We start from the raw sequence: 17,555 nt of genomic DNA, 5'->3' as shown, positions 1-17,555 counted from the left end.
CAGAGGACGGAGCTGTAACAGTTTTGGAAGGGAAACGGGGAGGAGAAAAAAAAAGACAGGCCGGTTTTGGTGCCCACCCCTGGTTGAACACTATTTCTTTTTTAATTTATTTTATTTTTGGCTGCTTTCGCTGCTGCACGCGGGCTTTCTCTAGTTGCGGTGAGCAGGGGCTTCTGTGCGGGCTTCTCACTGTGTTGGCTTCTCTTGTTGTGGAGCACGGGCTCTAGGTGCATGGGCTTCGGTAGTTATGGCCCGTGGGCTCAGGAGTTGTGGCTCGCTGGCTTAGTTGCTCCACGGCGTGTGGGATCTTCCCAGACCAGGGCTCGTACCCATGTCCCCTGCACTGGTAGGTGGATTCTTAACCACTGCACCACCAGGGAAGCCCCGAATGCTCTTTGACGATAAAGAAATTCTATAGCTGTCAAGCTGCCAAGAGAAAAAAAAAGATGTAAAATAGGCCAGAATAGCGAGAGAGAAAAAGTTGAAAAGTGGATTTGCCTGTTCTCAGAAGAGCAAGAGGAGTATTGTTTACAAAAAAGTGCTTATAATATATTTCTGTGGAGCTCTCCTCCTGAAGGCCTCGGGATGCCATACAAATGATTATTCACTTACATAAGCAACTTTGACCCAAAAAAATTTCCAAGTGTCCTCACATTGAAAGGTAGGACATAACGTTATTTCACTCACCCATGGTTACTTCTCACAGAGCTATCGTTTGCGTGATCCATAGAGGGTTGGCATTCTTCTTACACAGACTAGACTCCATTTAAGGCAATATAAGCTCTATAATCATCTGATAATAATACTTAGTCTTCAATTCGTCATGCAAACGAGAAAGTCAACAGCAGTGGGCAGACAGGCGCTGTGTTCAAAGGAATCCTCGGGCCAGAGCCTAAACAGTGCCTGAGTGGGGACAGCTGTGGCCACAGCACTCAGCGCGCTAATCTGCTCGTGCCCCAGTGGAGAAGGTGGGGGGTGGAAGGGCAGGACAGACTTGATAGACATCCTCTCGCCACTTCTTCCAGCGCAGTTGCTTCCTCTGTCCTTCTGATACCCCCAGTGTGTCCCATGGTGCTACCAACTTTTTTTTAACTGAGAGAATCCTAAAGATTGATGACGGCAAATTCTAACTCTGCTTTCTAAAGCTTAGAAGAGTACGTTCTATACTTTCCCTTTTTTTTCCCGATAAGTGGAGGTGAAGCTTGCTAATCATGAGAGCCCAGGTCCTCCAGAGATGAGTTCTCAAGGTTCTGTTTTGTTCTCAGGATTAGAGGAACTCCTGATAATAAGAGCGATCAGGCTCAATTTCAAGTCAGCAAACATTTATTGACCATCTATTACTTGGTATAGTAGAAAAAGCATTCAAAATTCAACAAGCGCTAACAGCACACCTACTATGTGCTTAGTCCTGAGCTACGCCCTGGTATAGTAATAACAATCACGATAAATAAATGTTTTAATGGCACTAGGAACTATACTAAACACTGTAGGTATTCTTATAATTCCCATTTTACACAATAGGTGACTGAGGCCCAGAAAGATGAAATAACTTGCCCGTGTTACAAAACATAATTTTCTTATTTCACCTAGATGTGAAATGACTTTCCAAAGGTCACACAACAGGTAAGAAGTGGAACAAGGTAATCTAGCCCCAGAACCCCACACTCGAGCTTTAGAGTTAAATAGGTTCGGAGTTGAAGCCCACCCTCTCCACCTACAGCTGTAAATTACTTAACCTTTCAGAGTCCTAGTTTCATCACCTGTAGATGGAGATAATGACATGGACTTTCAGAACTTTATAAGGATGATACATAATGCCTATATGTGATTAGCTCAGTGCCTGGTAGACAATATCATTGTTAGGGATTCATTAGTTCAAGTGCATAATCACTCAGTATGCACCTGGTATGGCCATCCCAAGTGTTAAAACCTTGAAATTCTTCCATGCCAGTTGGCAGAATCTCTTGAGTGCCCCCCTTCCAGGCCACGCAGCCCCTCCTGTAGGAGCCTGCCCATAACCCCCAGCACTGTAAGGGCCTCCAGGACTCTGTCCTGATGGTCAGTGCCTGTATCCTACAGTTGTTAAATATTTTCACTATATCTCCTGGCTACAAATGAGATGGGCTCCTGCCTTTGATGAGAGCACAGTTTGGGAGGGGCCCTGGGCACGACAGGAGAAAGTAATGAAGACAGTGATGAAGGAGTCTGCTTCCACTGTGGAGGATGGAGCAATGCCCAGCTCAGGTGGGTCTGGAAGGCTTCCCCCGAGGCTTGCTCTATCAGTGACCTGTTTGGGTGGGTGAAGGCATCCCAGATCATCACTAAAGTTCCTTTTGTCTCTAGGCTTTTTCATTCTTGCTACCTCCACCTGGTTCAGACCTTTATTACTCTTTGCCTAAACTCCAGCAAGAGCTTTATAATTAAGTGGTCCCCTTTATAATTAAGTGGTAATTAAGTGTACTGACCTTTCTAGAATGCATTCTGAGGTTCTCTTACTCAACAACTTTTAGTAGCTCCCTGTAGGAAGCCCCACCTCCTCATTGAGGCATCCACAACCCACTACCATGTAACCCCAGCTTCTACTTCCAGTCTTTTCCACTTGCTGTAGGTGCCTGGTATCTCTGCCAAATGAGGTGTTCCCTACAATGGACTCTGTTGCTCCTGCTGGTTGGAACTTGTGGAGCCCACCTCAGGGTTTTTCAACACCCACCTCAAATACAACTACTTTCTCCCATCTATGTTCCTTCCTTCCCCAGCCTCTTTTTCCACCCCAAGTCATGTGAGGAGTGATGTGTTCTAATAGCTGGCATCCGTTGCTAGTTTATTATGTGTCAGGCTCTTCTAAGAGCTTTGAATGTGTTACCTTGTTTTTTGCTCACAAAAGCTCTAAGAGGTAGACACTATTATTATCTCTATTTTAAGATAAAAACAGTCCAAGACAAGTGAAGTAATTTTCCAAAGGTCACACAGCAAGTAAAAAGTAGAGCTGGGATTCCAACTCAGGAAGCTTGTCTTCAGAGCCTGAGCTCTTAGTGTTTTATAGTGACGGCCAGCTCTCAAAGAAAGAGAAAACAGAAGAAAAAATTTCTCATGTTATTACTCAAAACACATGGCTTGCCTTTGTAATTACTTGTGTTGTTATTTTATCTCCTTCTTTACGCGAGCTGAAAATTCCTAGAGGGGAGAGATTCTGGGTCTCATGAACTGGTGTCTGTTATCGTCATTAAGTTGTGGGAATAGATAATTACTGAGCCATCACATCCTTTGGGGGCCTCCTGATTATGAATTAGCCATAATCAAGCCCACCTTTCACTAATAGTTTTCCTAACTAAATACACTACTTGGCCAAACCCTGATGCAAGATCAGGCCAGTGTTCCACGTGGACTCCAAGAAAACTGTGTTTAGTTTTGGTTTTTTTTTTTTTTTTTTGCGATACACGGGCCTCTCACAGCTGCGGCCTCTCGCGTTGCGGAGCACAGGCTCCGGACGCGCAGGCTCAGTGGCCATGGCTCACGGGCCCAGCCGCTCCACGGCACGTGGGACCCTCCCGGACCGGGGCACGATCCCGTGTCCCCTGCATCGGCAGGAGGACTCCCAACCACTGCGCCACCAGCGAAGCCCCTGTGTTTAGTTTTATAACTCAGATTGTTGCTGAGAGTTGTCATTCATCAGAAGATGCTGCATAATAGAGCAGATATGTATGTGATTTCTCCTTTTTAGAGTTGGATAAATTAAAGCATCCTAAGGTTATTTACCAGAGTCATCGGCAGGTTTGTGGTGGAGCTTAGGTTGGACTAACTCAAACTGACTCTCCAGGAACCCAGTCTAGGACCCTGGACAACCCTGTGCTGTAAGGATCAGTAAATAGACTAAGTTGTTGATTGACCAGAAAATTCCGCAACACTCTTCCCCTATATTTTTACCTTGACACAAAATAAAATTATGACATCATGATGGGAATACAGGACTTCTCTATTTGTATTTTTAGAACTTGTTAGATTTTTCCAAGGGTGGACTGGTCAGTCCTCGTGTTGAAGAAAAATCATTGTGGAGAACGTGTACCACCTTTCATTGTAACTGATGTGACAACTGTGTTGGTTCTAGAATCTAGAGAACAAAGTGATAGATGCTAGCTTTAGTGGAGAACCAAAAAGTTTGTACGTAGACACAAAGCCTTGATAAGCAGTCAGAAACTTTGGAACTTTTAGAACCCTCTTTTTCTTTCTTCGGTGTTAAAACTGACAGGTGCTAACGAGTGTATGTGACTCTAGAAGGCAAGGGATTTATCCAAAATTAATATCTGCTAAATATCTTGTAGTAACACTATTTGTTATCCAAGGGTATCCTGTGCCACGTTTTGCCATCATCTCCATTTCTATCGGGTTGCCCCGGAGCTTACGGGTGTGTGACGCCTTGCAAACGGTGGCGGGGGAGGGAGGAGTGTTGATCAGGGAAGGATCAGGACTTTATTGCAGAGCAAAGTCCACCACCATACTCGGATGAAAGTTCGAATGGTTTAGTTCGCTTTGGTTCCGGCAAGTAGCGCACAGGCCAGCAAGTTTAAGTACAAACAACACCGTGACCATCCAGGCCCCCGCCGCTCGGAGCACTGGCCCCGACCCGCCGGTCAGCGGTCGCGCGCGTCGCCCCCTTTAAGAGCCTGCTCCGCGGGACCAACGTTCGAATGGCCCTGGTGCCCCTCCTCGGTCTCCGATTGGCCGCGCGAGGCGCACGAGGGCGCGCCGATCGGCCCCGGAACGGTTGGCGGCCCTTCGCTATTGGCTGTCGGGAGGCCTTTATAAGGCGCCCGGAGGCCGGACTGCCCTCAGTTAGCGACCCGACCCCAACCTGGCTGCCAAGCTTAGGTGGGGAGGGCGCAAGCCTGCGAGCGCGTCGCCGGAGCCGTTTCTATTCGGAGTCTTCAGAGATCCAGGTTCCACTCCCGGGGCGGACTCGTTGACGCCTATCGTTCCCGTCTCAGCTTCGGAAGGTGGGTCGGGGCTCACTCCCTCTCCTCCGCGCCAGCCCTGGGAAGGCGAGGCAGGATGGAGTTCAAACTGGAGGCTCACCGCATCGTCAGCATCTCCCTGGGCAAGATCTACAACTCGCGGGCCCAGCGCGGCGGTATCAAGCTGCACAAGAACCTCCTGGTCTCGTTGGTGCTCCGCAGCGCCCGCCAGGTCTACCTGAGCGACCCGTGCCCCGGACTCTACCTGGCCGGTCACCCGGGGGCCCCGGCGCTGCCGCAGCAGCCTGGGGAGTCGGTGTCCGGGCCACCCGCGTGCTGGGGGGAGCCACCTCCGCCGGCCGCCTGTGCCGCCTGGCCGGAGCCCGAGCCCCAGCTGGCGCTTCCTGCCGTCCTAGAAGTGCCACGGGCGGGTGACGCGGAGCCCGCAGCCCCGGTGACGGGCGCCGGGGACACTCTTCAGGGCGGAGAGGCGGAGGCGGCGGAAGCTGCCTGGCGTCGCGTGGAGGGACCGCGAGAGACGGCGGTCGGAGGAGCCGGGGTTCCCGCCGGAGGCTCAGACGTCTTCCCCCAGGGGCCTGGGGCAGCGCGCCGTCCCTGGGGCTGCCCCCCGGGGGACGAGGACAAGATGAGCGCATCTCCCCGCGTGGACGGCTGCCGCGCGCCTAGCCCCTCCGGGCCCGAGCCCCCCGTGCCGCCCCCCGTCTGCCCCAGGAAGCGCGGCGCGGAGGGCGTGGGCGGCGGTCCCGCGGACCGCCCGGTGCCCGGCTCGACCCCGCTCAAGAAACCCCGCCGGAACTCAGAAGAGCAGTCGGGCGGGGCGGCGGCGGCGGCCGCGCAGGAGGAGGAGGAGATGGAGACCGGTAACGTGGCTAACCTCATTAGCATCTTCGGTTCCAGCTTCTCGGGACTCTTACGGAAAAGCCCCGGGGGCAGCCGGGAGGAAGCGGAGGGAGAGGAGAGCGGTCCGGAAGCCGCCGAGCCCGGGCAGATCTGCTGCGATAAGCCGGTGCTGAGAGACATCAACCCTTGGAGCACTGCCATCGTGGCCTTCTGAGCCCTCGGGTCCCCGAGCGGGAAGGAGATTGAGCAGCGGGCGTCCCGACGTGAGGGCTGGGTCCCTCCGGCTGCGAGGACGCCCCAGAGGCCGTCGGCGCCGAGCGCGAGGAGGAGACCGGGTGCCGCCGGGCGGCACCGACTGCCCTCGGGCTTGGCGGCCGGCTGTGCGGAGCCTCTCGGGTCTCCTCTTGAGACTGGGCAGTGTGAGGCGTGTCGGAGGAGCACGATCGTGGACTTTTGTGTTTGTGTCTCTTAGTTTGTCTCGTTGAATGAAGACTATTTTGTCTCTCTGGAGTGCATCCCCCCTTCCCCTGGGCTTGGGAGGTTGGGGGCAGACAGGGACTTTCCGCCGCCGGCAGCACCGAGAAGGAAGCGGCGAGAGAGGCCGGGCCCGGGGAGTTCCCCGTTCGCCGTCGGGGGAGGAAGGGACTTTACACAGACCCCTCATGTGAAGCTAGAACCGCACCGGGGCCAGGAGCGGCGTTTCCTCACTGGATTTCCTCAGACTAGAGGGATTTCGTCTGGACTAGGGGCTTGTGGTATTTCTCTCCCTCCCCACCTTTCTCTCTCCCTGAAGAAACGTTTATACCCTGTGATCACTCTGGGAAAGGGGACCGTTAGCGGCCCTTGTCTTCCCCACAGGGAAAATGCTTGATGAACTTCACGGCAGAGTTCAAGCTTGGAAATACGGAGTTTATAGAGAAGAGATTTATTTTTTAAAAGCTCTAGATCAGACCTACTACACAGTGCTTTTAAAAACTGTTTAAGGAAGCAAAGTTTACAGACAGCAGCCCTAAGTGGAAAGACCTTATGGGTTTGTAGATAGTGACTCCAGTCTTTGTTGTATAAAGGTTGGGGGAGCTGACAAGGTTTTTGTACAGTATTTTCTCCTTCGTTGTTTTGATTTTTGTATAAAAATGTAACTACGTGTCTAACACGTATTAAATATTTTGAAGCAACTTCACCGCCTCCTTGTCTGTAATCACCTGTCTGGGTTGGGAGGGAGGAAAGTGGGAGGAGGGGAACTATGGTCCACGTGGAAAATTGAAGGTGTGGTTCTTAATATCAGTGGTTCACAGACTGGGGACATTGTTTGCTGGCTTCACTAAGTATCGAGAGAGACACGTTTAATTTCTCCTTCACATCAAGAGGAGTGCTCTTAGATACTAATATCAGTGGTATGCCAGTTTCTTGAAACCTGCCACTGCAACTGCCTTTTCTAAAGTCTAGGCAATTTGAGTTTTTACAGCCCAGTCTTACAGTGTCTAATATTAAATAACTTAAGTGCCAACTTCTGAAGCCCTTCCCATCCACGGAATTGTTTTTCACTTAAAATTTTTAGTTTCCTGTTAGGTCACATGGGTCATCTTTCAACTTTGTTACTGAAAAAAAACCTGACATATGAAGGAAGCTGATGAGACTGACATGCCCAGCTGATCAGGGCTACCTCTGCATTCCAGTGGATGTCAGGATGGAATTTTCAGTGCTTTAAAAATTTTTTTTTTAATTGTATTTGTAGAAAGTAAATGCATCAGTGAAAGGAAATAGCTTGTGTCAAGCTAGATAAGGACAGTAGGCCAAGGAGGGCTAGACAAGTTTATTTAGCAAAACCTGATTTGCTTTTGTCACCCAAATGGTGACATCAGTGTTTGGGCCATAGCAAACACTTCGATGATGACAGCGAAGTCATCTATTGATTTTTTTTGTAATACAGTTACTGCGTTTAAGAGCTTTTTGTCTAAGGCAAAATGTTGAGTATTTTGAAAGGTATTCAATTATCTATTTCAGAAACAAATCAGAGAATGGTGTCTTAAAATACGGTTGATAAGACTTTAAAAGACGGAATTGTTCTAAAACATCTTATGAATAAATTGGGTGTTTATGAGATGGGAGAAATTGAGGAAACATTAGACAAAGCTTTAAGAAAGGGTAATTTCCTTTGGGCAGAAGGAGCATATGAATGGTGCTTTGCCCTCCCTAAAGTCCTGACGGTATGAACTTCTGTCATAGCCGAGTAGGCCTGTGTTTTGACATTTTTGCAAATTTATTAGTGATTGATTAAGCCTAAGGAACTTTCTGTGTTATGCTTCATCACCATAAATAATATATTCATGGAATTAAACATTCCCTAATCGGGGTCTTGTTAAAATTAGTTTGTTTTTCTTTCAGAGGTTAGTTAAGTTCTGTTACAGCCACAAGAGATCTGTTGCGTGCTGGCTGCATAAACTGAAGATGTCCAGGGCCTTAATTCTGCAAACATTTCCTGTTGCTAGAAAGTAATGATTATGCTTGAACAGCTGTCTCAGTGCATTTTTATATTTGAAAGAGGGTAACATTCGGTGTGTTTGAGTTGATGTGTTTTGGTTGAGATGAAAATCCCCATTGATCCTTGTTTTCACATTAAGATGAACCATGGGACCATGTGTCTGTTTAATTTAGAGAAGGTAAATGGACATATCTGATAGTTAGGGAAATACAGCTTTGTAGGAAATCAGTAAAGATCATTAATCTGTTTGATTGTAGAAGCAGTATGTGTCATGGTTAGAGCTGGGACCTGGAGCCAGACTTCCTGGGTTCGTGTCTTGGCTCTGCCCCTTATTAGCTGAGGGACCCTGGACAACTTACTTCATCTCTCTGTGCCTCAGTTTTTTCGGATATGAAGTTGAGATAATTGTGCCTACCTCATAGAGTTGTGAAAATTAATGTCAATGCCCCTAACGTTTTTAGAAAAGTACCTGATACATAGTATAGTAAGCATGCAGTTGTTAATGTAGACGTTCTATGTATAACTCAGATCTATTATGGTCAAAGAACTGGGTATATTTGTAAGAAAGGAGGGGAGAGGAGAGTCTGTTTTTAAATTAATCCTATCTGTGAATTCTGGGTTCTTTTATTCTTGTTTTCCTCTGGACACTTGGCAGTGCACAAAGCTTAGAATAGTTTTGCTGTTCTCTATGCCTCACACCAACCCTGTGACTTTCCTGACTGTCTCAAACAACTATTTTCAGGGAGGAGTAAGCTGGAGTGAAAACTCTCAAGGAACAAAGATCTTGTTGACACACAAATGCTTTCTGTGGATGAGTAGAGAAAAAAATAGCCCAGAGTTATTTTTAGCCTGAATTACTTGAGCATAGAATGTTTCTTAAGCCTGTTAATTGATAGGTCCTGGAAAAGAGCCTTCCTGGTGCCAGGATGGGGTTATCAGATTCAGTGTGACTAGAAACGAACCATAGTTTTAGTACCTAACCACTTCTTGACAACTCTGGGCGGGAGTTTTTTGATCAATTTAACCTTAGGTCTGGTCCAGGAAAAAATTTTCTTCCAGATGTTTAAAGTGCTTTTTGACAAGTACTACAGGAAGATCACATCAATAGTGAATAAAGGTGATAAGTTTTAGTACAATACTTCTCAACTGTGTCTCTTTAAGCCTGTCTTCCTTCTCAGAAACCACTGATTGTATTTGGGGAAAGGAACTAATGATAGAAAGCTGGAAAGCTTGAACTGCCCCTTCGGAGTGACTGGCTTTGCTTTAAGGCACCTAACGGAGTAATAATAACTCTTGCGTTCCTACCATTCACTGCTGATTAGATTTTGAGATGAGAAGTGGAAGGGAATGGGCCATCTAACAACTTTGGTAGAATGCATCTCAGAATAAAGATAGAGTAAATATCAGGAACAGACTTCATGATGACAAAACTCTATTTTATCAGTTCAACTTGCTAGGCATAACAGCTCAGCTTAGAGCCTGTGAGATGGGGTCGAAAGGCTAATACCCACTGTGACATGCAGTCTGATGGACGTTTACTTCCTTATACTTTTTTAAAGTAGAGTTAGTTCAGTTCACTGAATAACCAAAGAACTTCTGATCTCTTGCCCTAAATATTTTATTCTTGTCCTATTTGTGAATTTTTTTATTCTCCTAGGCTTGCTTTTATCCCAGCAGTTCCTGAAAGAAGACGAGAATGAAAAGAAACACTAATCTAACCCTCCCGTGACTATGAAAGAAGCCTTTCCGATTAGGTACAGAACTCTGGTGGGGAGTGAGGTCTGCTTCCCAGGATTCCTGGCACTCTTTCCAGTAATGAGCAGTTTGTCTCTCAGCCTTTGAACCATTGTTCAAATTTAAAATTCTACCCAGTGGAAAGCCTTGGGAGGAAAAATAGAGTAGAAGCAGAGTTGATGTTAGGAATCATTGTGATCTTAACTCATGGCCCTAGGAGTTTTTCAGTAACAATTCTTGAGGGTACACTAGAGAAGAGAATATGTAAGAACAAAAAGTGTAAGAAGATACGCACATCTAGCAGAATGCCCCCTTCCTGATCCAAGCACAGTTTTCCCCAATGCCTACCACCACCCCCTGCCCCAAGTGGGAATGAGGGTTTTAAAAATAAAATCTCTGTCTAGCTATTGCTCATTCCCAGAGGAATATAGCCCGATTGGGATGTTGCTGGACTGTATCCTGCGGTTTATCTCAGACGTTTGGAATTCTACGAGCAGGGAGGGAGAAGCCTCCAGGGACTGGATTCCTGACAGGGCCTCTCCCTCTCCCCACTCTGCTGATCAGAAGCAGTTTCCACTGCTGGGTGCTGCCTGCTTTAGGGCAGGTGAGAAAGAGTCTTGGCTGTCAGCTTTGGGGAGCTGCAGAAAGAAGGGCTGGTCCCGGTCATCACCACCGAGCCTCTCCAGTAGCAGTTCTCTTAGGAGACTGCTATAAAATAGGCCTGTTGATATTTGTTGGTAGATCTACTTATTTTATATAATCAAGTTTTCTGGGACCTGGTCACACGACGTCTCTGTGTCATAAGCCACATCCCTAACTTACAGGATGAAGGTGAGATGCAGCGTCCCTTTTTCGCCCCTTCTAGGCACCAAGTCAGCCCTGATCCCAGCCCTCTGCTTTCTCCCCGGGCTTTGAGGACTGGGCTTCTGTCAGGCTGCTCCAGCCCAATCATTCCCCTAGATGCCAAGGCAAGGCTCCTTTCAGTTTTTCTAGCACTCAGAGCTGTGCCAAAACTATGTGCTCCCACCTGCTTGTTCTTCAACTCATTTGACCTCTCAAGTCTTGGGGCAGGGCAGCTGCTGGCAACTTGCTTTCTCTGAGGTAAAAAACCATTCTGTTCCCTCTGCTCAAAGCACTGAAGTTGTCTCTGAGGGCAGGATTTCCTTAGGCTACTCCCCACACTTGATGCCTTTCCTGAATCCAGGACACCACCCAGTAAGAGTCTTTCTCCAAATTGATCCACAAGTGCATGGCTCTTTCCTTCTAGCCAGTCACAGCATCATCCTGCCCTTTGTGGCACAGATCCTTTCTTCAGTGCTGGAGTTGTGTTGTTGTTCTGTCTCTGCTGTGTCTTTCTAAGATCCCCCTCCCTCCATCCTCTTCCGAGGGCACTCACATTTATCGTTTGCCTGGGGAAGGGTCTGAGACACAGGGAAGAGCTGGGATTGGGAATGCTACCACCAGCTACGAAGGAGCAGAGTTGGATTTCTTGAACTTGAGACTTGCGGTCTCCAGAGACTCTGCCCCCCAGGGATCAAGCCACAGCTGTGATTGCTGGTGGTCCAACCCTGGTGCCTCACCAGACCCCAGATTCCAGCATAATAGCAGGGGGTGGGTATGGGAGTATCCATCTTAGAAACAGGAGCAGCCACTGAAAGCCGGCTTGGCTTGGACCAGATGGGGGAAAGGAGAGGCAAAGTCAGCGTAGCCCAAATGTGGGCTACACAGATCCCCCTTGCCTTTGCTGGAGCTCCCAGTGCTGCCTTCTAGAACAGAAAATGGATCCCCAGGCCTCCTCTGATGGAGAAGTCCCAAAGTGCTTCTTTGCTTTGTCTTTCCTCTCTAGGCTTTGATTGATTAATAGAAACTTTTTACAGTGAGTTAACAGAAGTGGGAGTGGGGAATAGTTACAACCCACTGGAATCACGCAACAGAGGTGATGGGCAGCAAGTGAGCTGGAGATCGTGAAGAGAGACTGTGGGGTGGGAACAGTCATGGATGGGGGGGCAATCGCCGTGGAGTCACGTTCTCCAGGGCAGGAGCGCCCCTCCCACTTTCTTCCCCCTGGCTTTTCTCAAGCTGCACCACAACCTCCTGTTTTCTTCAGACAATTTCCAAGTTTTTATTTTTGGTTTGGAAAAGGGTGAAAGCACCTTGACATCTGCACTTATCAGCACGAGCCTCTCTCTCTCTCTCTCTCTCTGTCTCTCTCTCTCTCTCTCTCTCTAACTGCGTGACCTACTTTAGAGACTGGAGTTGCTTTTATTTTTATGGCCATGGGAGAAATCCCTGAACCCAAAGATTCAGTTTCAGAAGCTGAACTTAGAGTACATGGGCCGCTATGCTGAGGTCGTCATTACTCTGTGATTTCTGTGGTTTTCTCCCTACACTTCACTCACTCCCTCTTCAAAATGTCTTTTAAAAGGTGCTCCTAGTCTGCACTGCTGAGAGCAGCTGTAAAGATGCAGCGTGTGGACGATTCCAGCGCGTGGGCCGGCGCAGCTGTCTGCTTCTCAACCTTTTAGTCACCTCAGCATGAGGTATCTGGCCTCCTAACATGGAGTTTGCCATTCCTTAAGGCTCCTGAGCTCCTCTGTGAGGAGGGGAGGGTCTCCTACGGATCAGTCAGGAAAGAGGAAACAAGGTCCAGAGAGTGAGTGGGACATCTTGCCCGGGCAGGTGAGAACCCAAGCAGAGGCAGTGTTGGAATTCCCCCTGGACTGGGATCCCTCTGAGCCAGGGACTTGTAGGCCAGGATCTGAAAATGTGACTCACTACTTGGAGAGTCATTCATCTTTCCTGGTTTCTATCTGTAGTTAAAAAAAAAAAAAAAAGTATCCACTTGCCTCACGATTGTGATTTGAAGATAAATTAGTGTTTGTATAGCAAAGCCGGAAGATATAAACAACTCAGCCCTGGGTTCCATCAATTAAGTATTTACAGGAACACCCAGAAGGAACTCATCAGTAGGGAATACGAAGATGCAAACGACTGGATCCTGGCCCTCAAGTTGGGTTACATTCCAGATGAGATGCATAAACAACACAGAACCCCCCCAGAAAATCTGACCATAGGTGAGTGTGATCTAGCCCCTTGCTCCTCAAAGTATGGTCCTTGGACCCGCAGCATGGGTCATTTGGGAGTCTGCCAGAAATGCAAAATCTCAGGCCCCACCCCAGCCCTCCTGGATCTGCATTTAACAAGATCCCCAGGTGATCTGCATGACACATCAAGTAAAAAGCAGTTATTTCCACTGATGGGGGTGGTGGTGGCAGGGGGTCAGGTGGTGTCCAGCTTGAACTTCTCACCTTGAGGTCACTCAAGCCTGGCTCCCTCTGGCCGTTCCTTTCCTCATACACTGCCTCCTGCCACGTGGGACTAGCTGCAGGCTTCTGCGCCTTTTCATATGCTGCTCTCCAGGGGGAGCATAGCCGAGTTTAGGGATGATCCTTAAAGCTGACAGCATAAAGAAACTCTGCAGGCAAGAGAGAAGGGCAGAAGCTAAGGACCTCGTGAAGGGGAAACATGAAGTTAGGGGCTGGAGTAGGAAGAAGGCTCTGTCAGCAGGATCACAGTTTGTGGAAAGGTGGGAATCAGGCTTCTACACAGGGAGATGGGCAACATACAAGTCACGGAAAACGGGAACATTGAACTAAACATGGTCACTGGTGAATTTTGAGAGAGATTCAGGTAGAAGATGGGAGAGAAAACTTGATCATAAAGGGAGTGGAAGGAAGGATGTGGAGGCTCTGGCTGTAGCTCCCCCCCCCCCCGAAATTTGGCGTAAGAGGCGAAAGAGCACCAGGATGATAGCTAGAGAGGATGCGGCGTCCATTGAAAGGGCCTGTTGAGGTGAATGGGGTTTGAATATATAAACTACTAAGTAAGTGTCTCTTATCAGAAGGAATAAACAACTTTCTTTTCCTTCTCCTGTCAAATAAAAGGAGACTGGAGTCGCTAATAAATCACTCCAGGGACCTTGTTAGGATCAGTCGCCTGCATTTTCTGCCTCGCTCTCAGCCCAAGAAGACTCTTGCAGCTTCAACCCCAGCCTACCAGATGGCAAGGTAACAATGTGCAGGAGGATCCCGGAGGATAAAGGCTCACTCCCCCAAACCCCAGCACCTGCCAGCTACTAGTCTAAAGATGTATATTTCTAATGCTTTGTCCTCTTTATATTTTCGGAGTTTAAAACATCAGAATGCAGGCATGTGCTCTGAGGAAAGCAGGCTTGGGGGTTTTGTCAGCAGAAAACACACACACACACACACACGTAGTCTGTTCTCATTTGGAAAGCCAGTTATGAATGAGCATGGTTTCCTGGTAAGAAACTCGCCTTTCCTTCCCTCCCAAGCAAGTCTGACCTCATCTGTCATTCTCCGTGTTACGGAGGGTTAGTCTGAGACTGAGAACAGGTTGAGACGTGCCCAACAAAGAGGCCCTGGATGCTGAGCAGAGGGAGGGAAGCTGAGCAGTTTTAGGTCTCGTAAAGCAACTGATGAGAGGTTAAGGAGATGAGGGTAGGAGTGGGAGAGGAGAGAGGGGTGGACGGATGGTGGAGGCAGGAGAGACAGATGTCTGTGATAATTTCAAGAGAAACACGAGACTAAAATAAACTCAGAGTCAGAAAACAGGAAGAATGTGAGAAGGAGAAAAAAGGTAATGAACTGAGAACTGTGTATTTGATAAAACATAGTGCCCTCCAGATGGAGAAACAGCATTACCCCCCAGCAAAGTCCTCTGGAGCATGGGGGAAATGCAAAAGAATTAATAGCTCTCCTTGGCGTGGGATCATTTTGTGCTGAAGCTGGAGGAGAGATTTACCCAGCAGCACCATTCCTGAGCCTTCATCACAGTTTTTGAAAGGACAAAAAGAAAAAAAAAAAAATGTAATTCCCTGGAGGTCCAGTGGTTAGGACTCCGCGCTATCACAGCTGAGGGCCCAGGGTTCAATCCCAGGTTAGGGAACTAAGATCCCACAAGCTGCGCAGCATGGCCAAAAAAAAAAAAAAAAAAAAGACAAGATAAGGCCCTATAGCTTGTTAGGCTTTCCATGCCTAGACCACCAAGAGACAAAAGCAACGCAGAGCTCAAAAGTCCTCCAGTCGGTTTGCTTTCTGTCCTCATTAGCTGAAGCTATTTCTAAAAACAAACAGATCATCTCCTCTATCAGATTCCTGCGCAGCCCTCTTCCCACTGCTACCTGCATCCAGTGCCTTCTCATGACTTTGGTTTGCTTCCTCTATTCGAGTTCCTTCTCCGGCACCAGGGCTGCAGACCTTGGCCTCACCTCATCCCGCATCCCCCTCTTAAACACATCCAAACGTCTTGCTCAAGCTTCTAGCCCTACCTCCACCGTGAAGCTCATCTCCATCCCCTTTCCAGTCCCCACTGTAGTCTTCGTCATTCTCAACTTCCAGCCCTTACTACTTCAGTTGTTCTCCCGGCTCCCTCAACCTCCCTCCTCCCAGCACTACTGAATAACTAATGGATTACTCAGCTTACAATATAGTTTTCGGATATTATCAGCCTCTGACTCAAAAGCCTCTAATGACTTCCCATATTCTCTATGAGCTCCTCTGCCTGCTGGGCAGCCTTTCATCCAACTGTCATTTAGTGTCTACTCTGTGCCGGGCTCTAGGTACAAAGATGAGTAAGGAACTTGATGTTTACAAGGGAGAGGGATGGAAAACTCATTATAATTCAGACTTCATACTGTGGTGATAAGGGGATATTGATGAGGGGTGCTTAACTCAGAGTATCAGAGAAGGGTTCCTGGGAGGTGGAAGTTATTTCCGTGCTGAGTCCCCAAAGGCAAATTGGAGTTAGCCAAGTGGCCAGTAAGAGGAAAAGCATTCCAGGCAGATAGAGCTGCCTGTGCAAAGGCCCTGAGGCCAGAGAGCCGGTAGTATCTGGACATCACAAATGCTTCACTCCTGTTGGAGCGTGAGTGTGGAGTGGGAATGGCTTCGTGGATTAGAAGAGGTCAGACTACAAAAGGCTAGAGTGCCATGTTAGGAGCTTTGGTTTCATCTTGGAAGATGTGGGGGAGCCAACAAGGACGGCTTTTAAGTAGGGGTGGGACCCAATCGGAAATGCGTTTAGATCCATCACCGGCTATTGTGTGGAGACTAGATGGGGAGTGGAAGAAGAGGAAAGCCTGGAGGCAGGGTGGGGCAGGGCCAGTTACAGGGCCGTTCAATAATTCAGGTGAGAAATGACGGGACTATTAGCTGCAGTGGCCCGTCTCCTAGGCACATGTTATTGCCTTGTATTGTTATTTAGGTACATTTTTTTTAACCTCCTGAAATTCTTTCCTTCTCGTAAATTCTTTGAAGATAAGTGCGGGACCTTAATCTTATCTATGTAGAGGCCTTTCAGTACCAGGATCTGAATTGATATCAGCTGAACCAGAGAAAGTGAAAAAAAAAAAGGGGGGGGGGACTAGCCCAGCAACAGTAGGCAGGGGGAAGCTCACAGCCAAACAGAGAAAGGAATGTGAGGTTTCTTTCACTCAGACCCCACACTTCCTGCAGCCCAGCTGGGCTCCCACTCTGGTTTCTGAGAAAATTCTGAGTCACCTCTTTCTTCCGAAATTCTCTTCCCCCAAAGGGTTTGAAGGCTGTAGGGGTATTGGAGTAGGGAGGGTAGCAGCACCCTCTGATTCTTTCCCCTTCTCCCAATATAGACAAAGAGCAGTGACGTTGACAATGGCCAAACCAAGCAGAATGTAGCCAGAACAGAGCCCTCTGCCTCTGAGCCCTGGGACCTTGCTTCCACTGAGGGTGGAATATCACTTGGAAAGTAGGCAGAGGGTGGTGAAATTAGCCTTGAGAAGCTGGGGAGGGGTGGGGTGCTTGAGGGAAGGCAGACATCCTCTCACAGAGCGAGCAGAATCAAATTCTTTCGGCCGCTTCTCTGGTTACCAGGCTGTCTTGTAGGTAATTGCTTGCTAACTCACATCCAGATCTCAGAGGCCCGTCGGACCCTTGATGCTCTGGGAGTTGTGGTTTTACCGACCCCCCTTCTCCCCTCACCTTCTCCACTGTACTGAACCCGCTGGGAAAGAACAAAGACCAGAGTTCAAGTTCTAATGAGATCTCCAGTGAGGCAGAGGTGATAGTCTTCATTTCGTCCCAGGCAGAGAGATGTTGAAATCCCAGAACCAGCCCTTAAATTGGCTGTTGGCCTGGTGTGCAGAATGAGCACCCTGGGGAGGTGGGCAGACCTGCGGAACCCAGTTTCTGGGAGAGGGGCTGGGAGTGCATATAGCCCTTCTGGGTTCATTTCTTCCCCAACCTGCAGTCTCTCCCCAAGAGAGGGCATTTGTGTGCTGTGATTTAATAAGTCCCTGAAAGTCAGATATCACAAGTCATACTTGTTATAAACACAAGTGTGCAACTTGTAAAGAAAACAGTAGAAGGTAAGTGAATCCTCGTATCCAACTGGTAAGAACGTGGACTAATGCTCCCAAAACAGAGCAGACAGATGTTAGTCCCTTCATTAACTACTATCCTTTTCTGCATTTC

At 48.2% G+C, this 17,555-nt stretch overlaps 1 protein-coding gene and 1 long non-coding RNA gene across 2 annotated transcripts; one reads left to right on the top strand and one right to left on the bottom strand.

Moving 5' to 3' along the window:
- Positions 1-308: 308 nt before the first annotated feature.
- On the bottom strand, positions 309-15,648 carry LOC113609131 (uncharacterized). Its single transcript, XR_003428508.1, has 3 exons — positions 15,230-15,648; positions 13,335-13,501; positions 309-426 (listed from the first exon to the last, which is right to left on the bottom strand). It is a non-coding gene; the product is annotated as an uncharacterized LOC113609131 (long non-coding RNA).
- On the top strand, positions 4,806-6,986 carry IER5 (immediate early response 5). Its single transcript, XM_027086138.1, has one exon. It carries the CDS (start codon positions 5,047-5,049, stop codon positions 6,022-6,024), a length of 978 nt encoding a protein of 325 aa, XP_026941939.1. The 5' UTR covers positions 4,806-5,046; the 3' UTR covers positions 6,025-6,986.
- Positions 15,649-17,555: the final 1,907 nt, after the last annotated feature.

The sequence above is a fragment of the Aethalodelphis obliquidens genome, unplaced genomic scaffold (genome assembly GCF_003676395.1).
Source record: "Aethalodelphis obliquidens isolate GAN/ISIS:26980383/991018 unplaced genomic scaffold, ASM367639v1 scaffold55, whole genome shotgun sequence".
In the NCBI taxonomy this organism is placed as follows: domain Eukaryota; kingdom Metazoa; phylum Chordata; class Mammalia; order Artiodactyla; family Delphinidae; genus Aethalodelphis; species Aethalodelphis obliquidens.
This window is presented reverse-complemented; position numbering and strand designations above follow the sequence as displayed.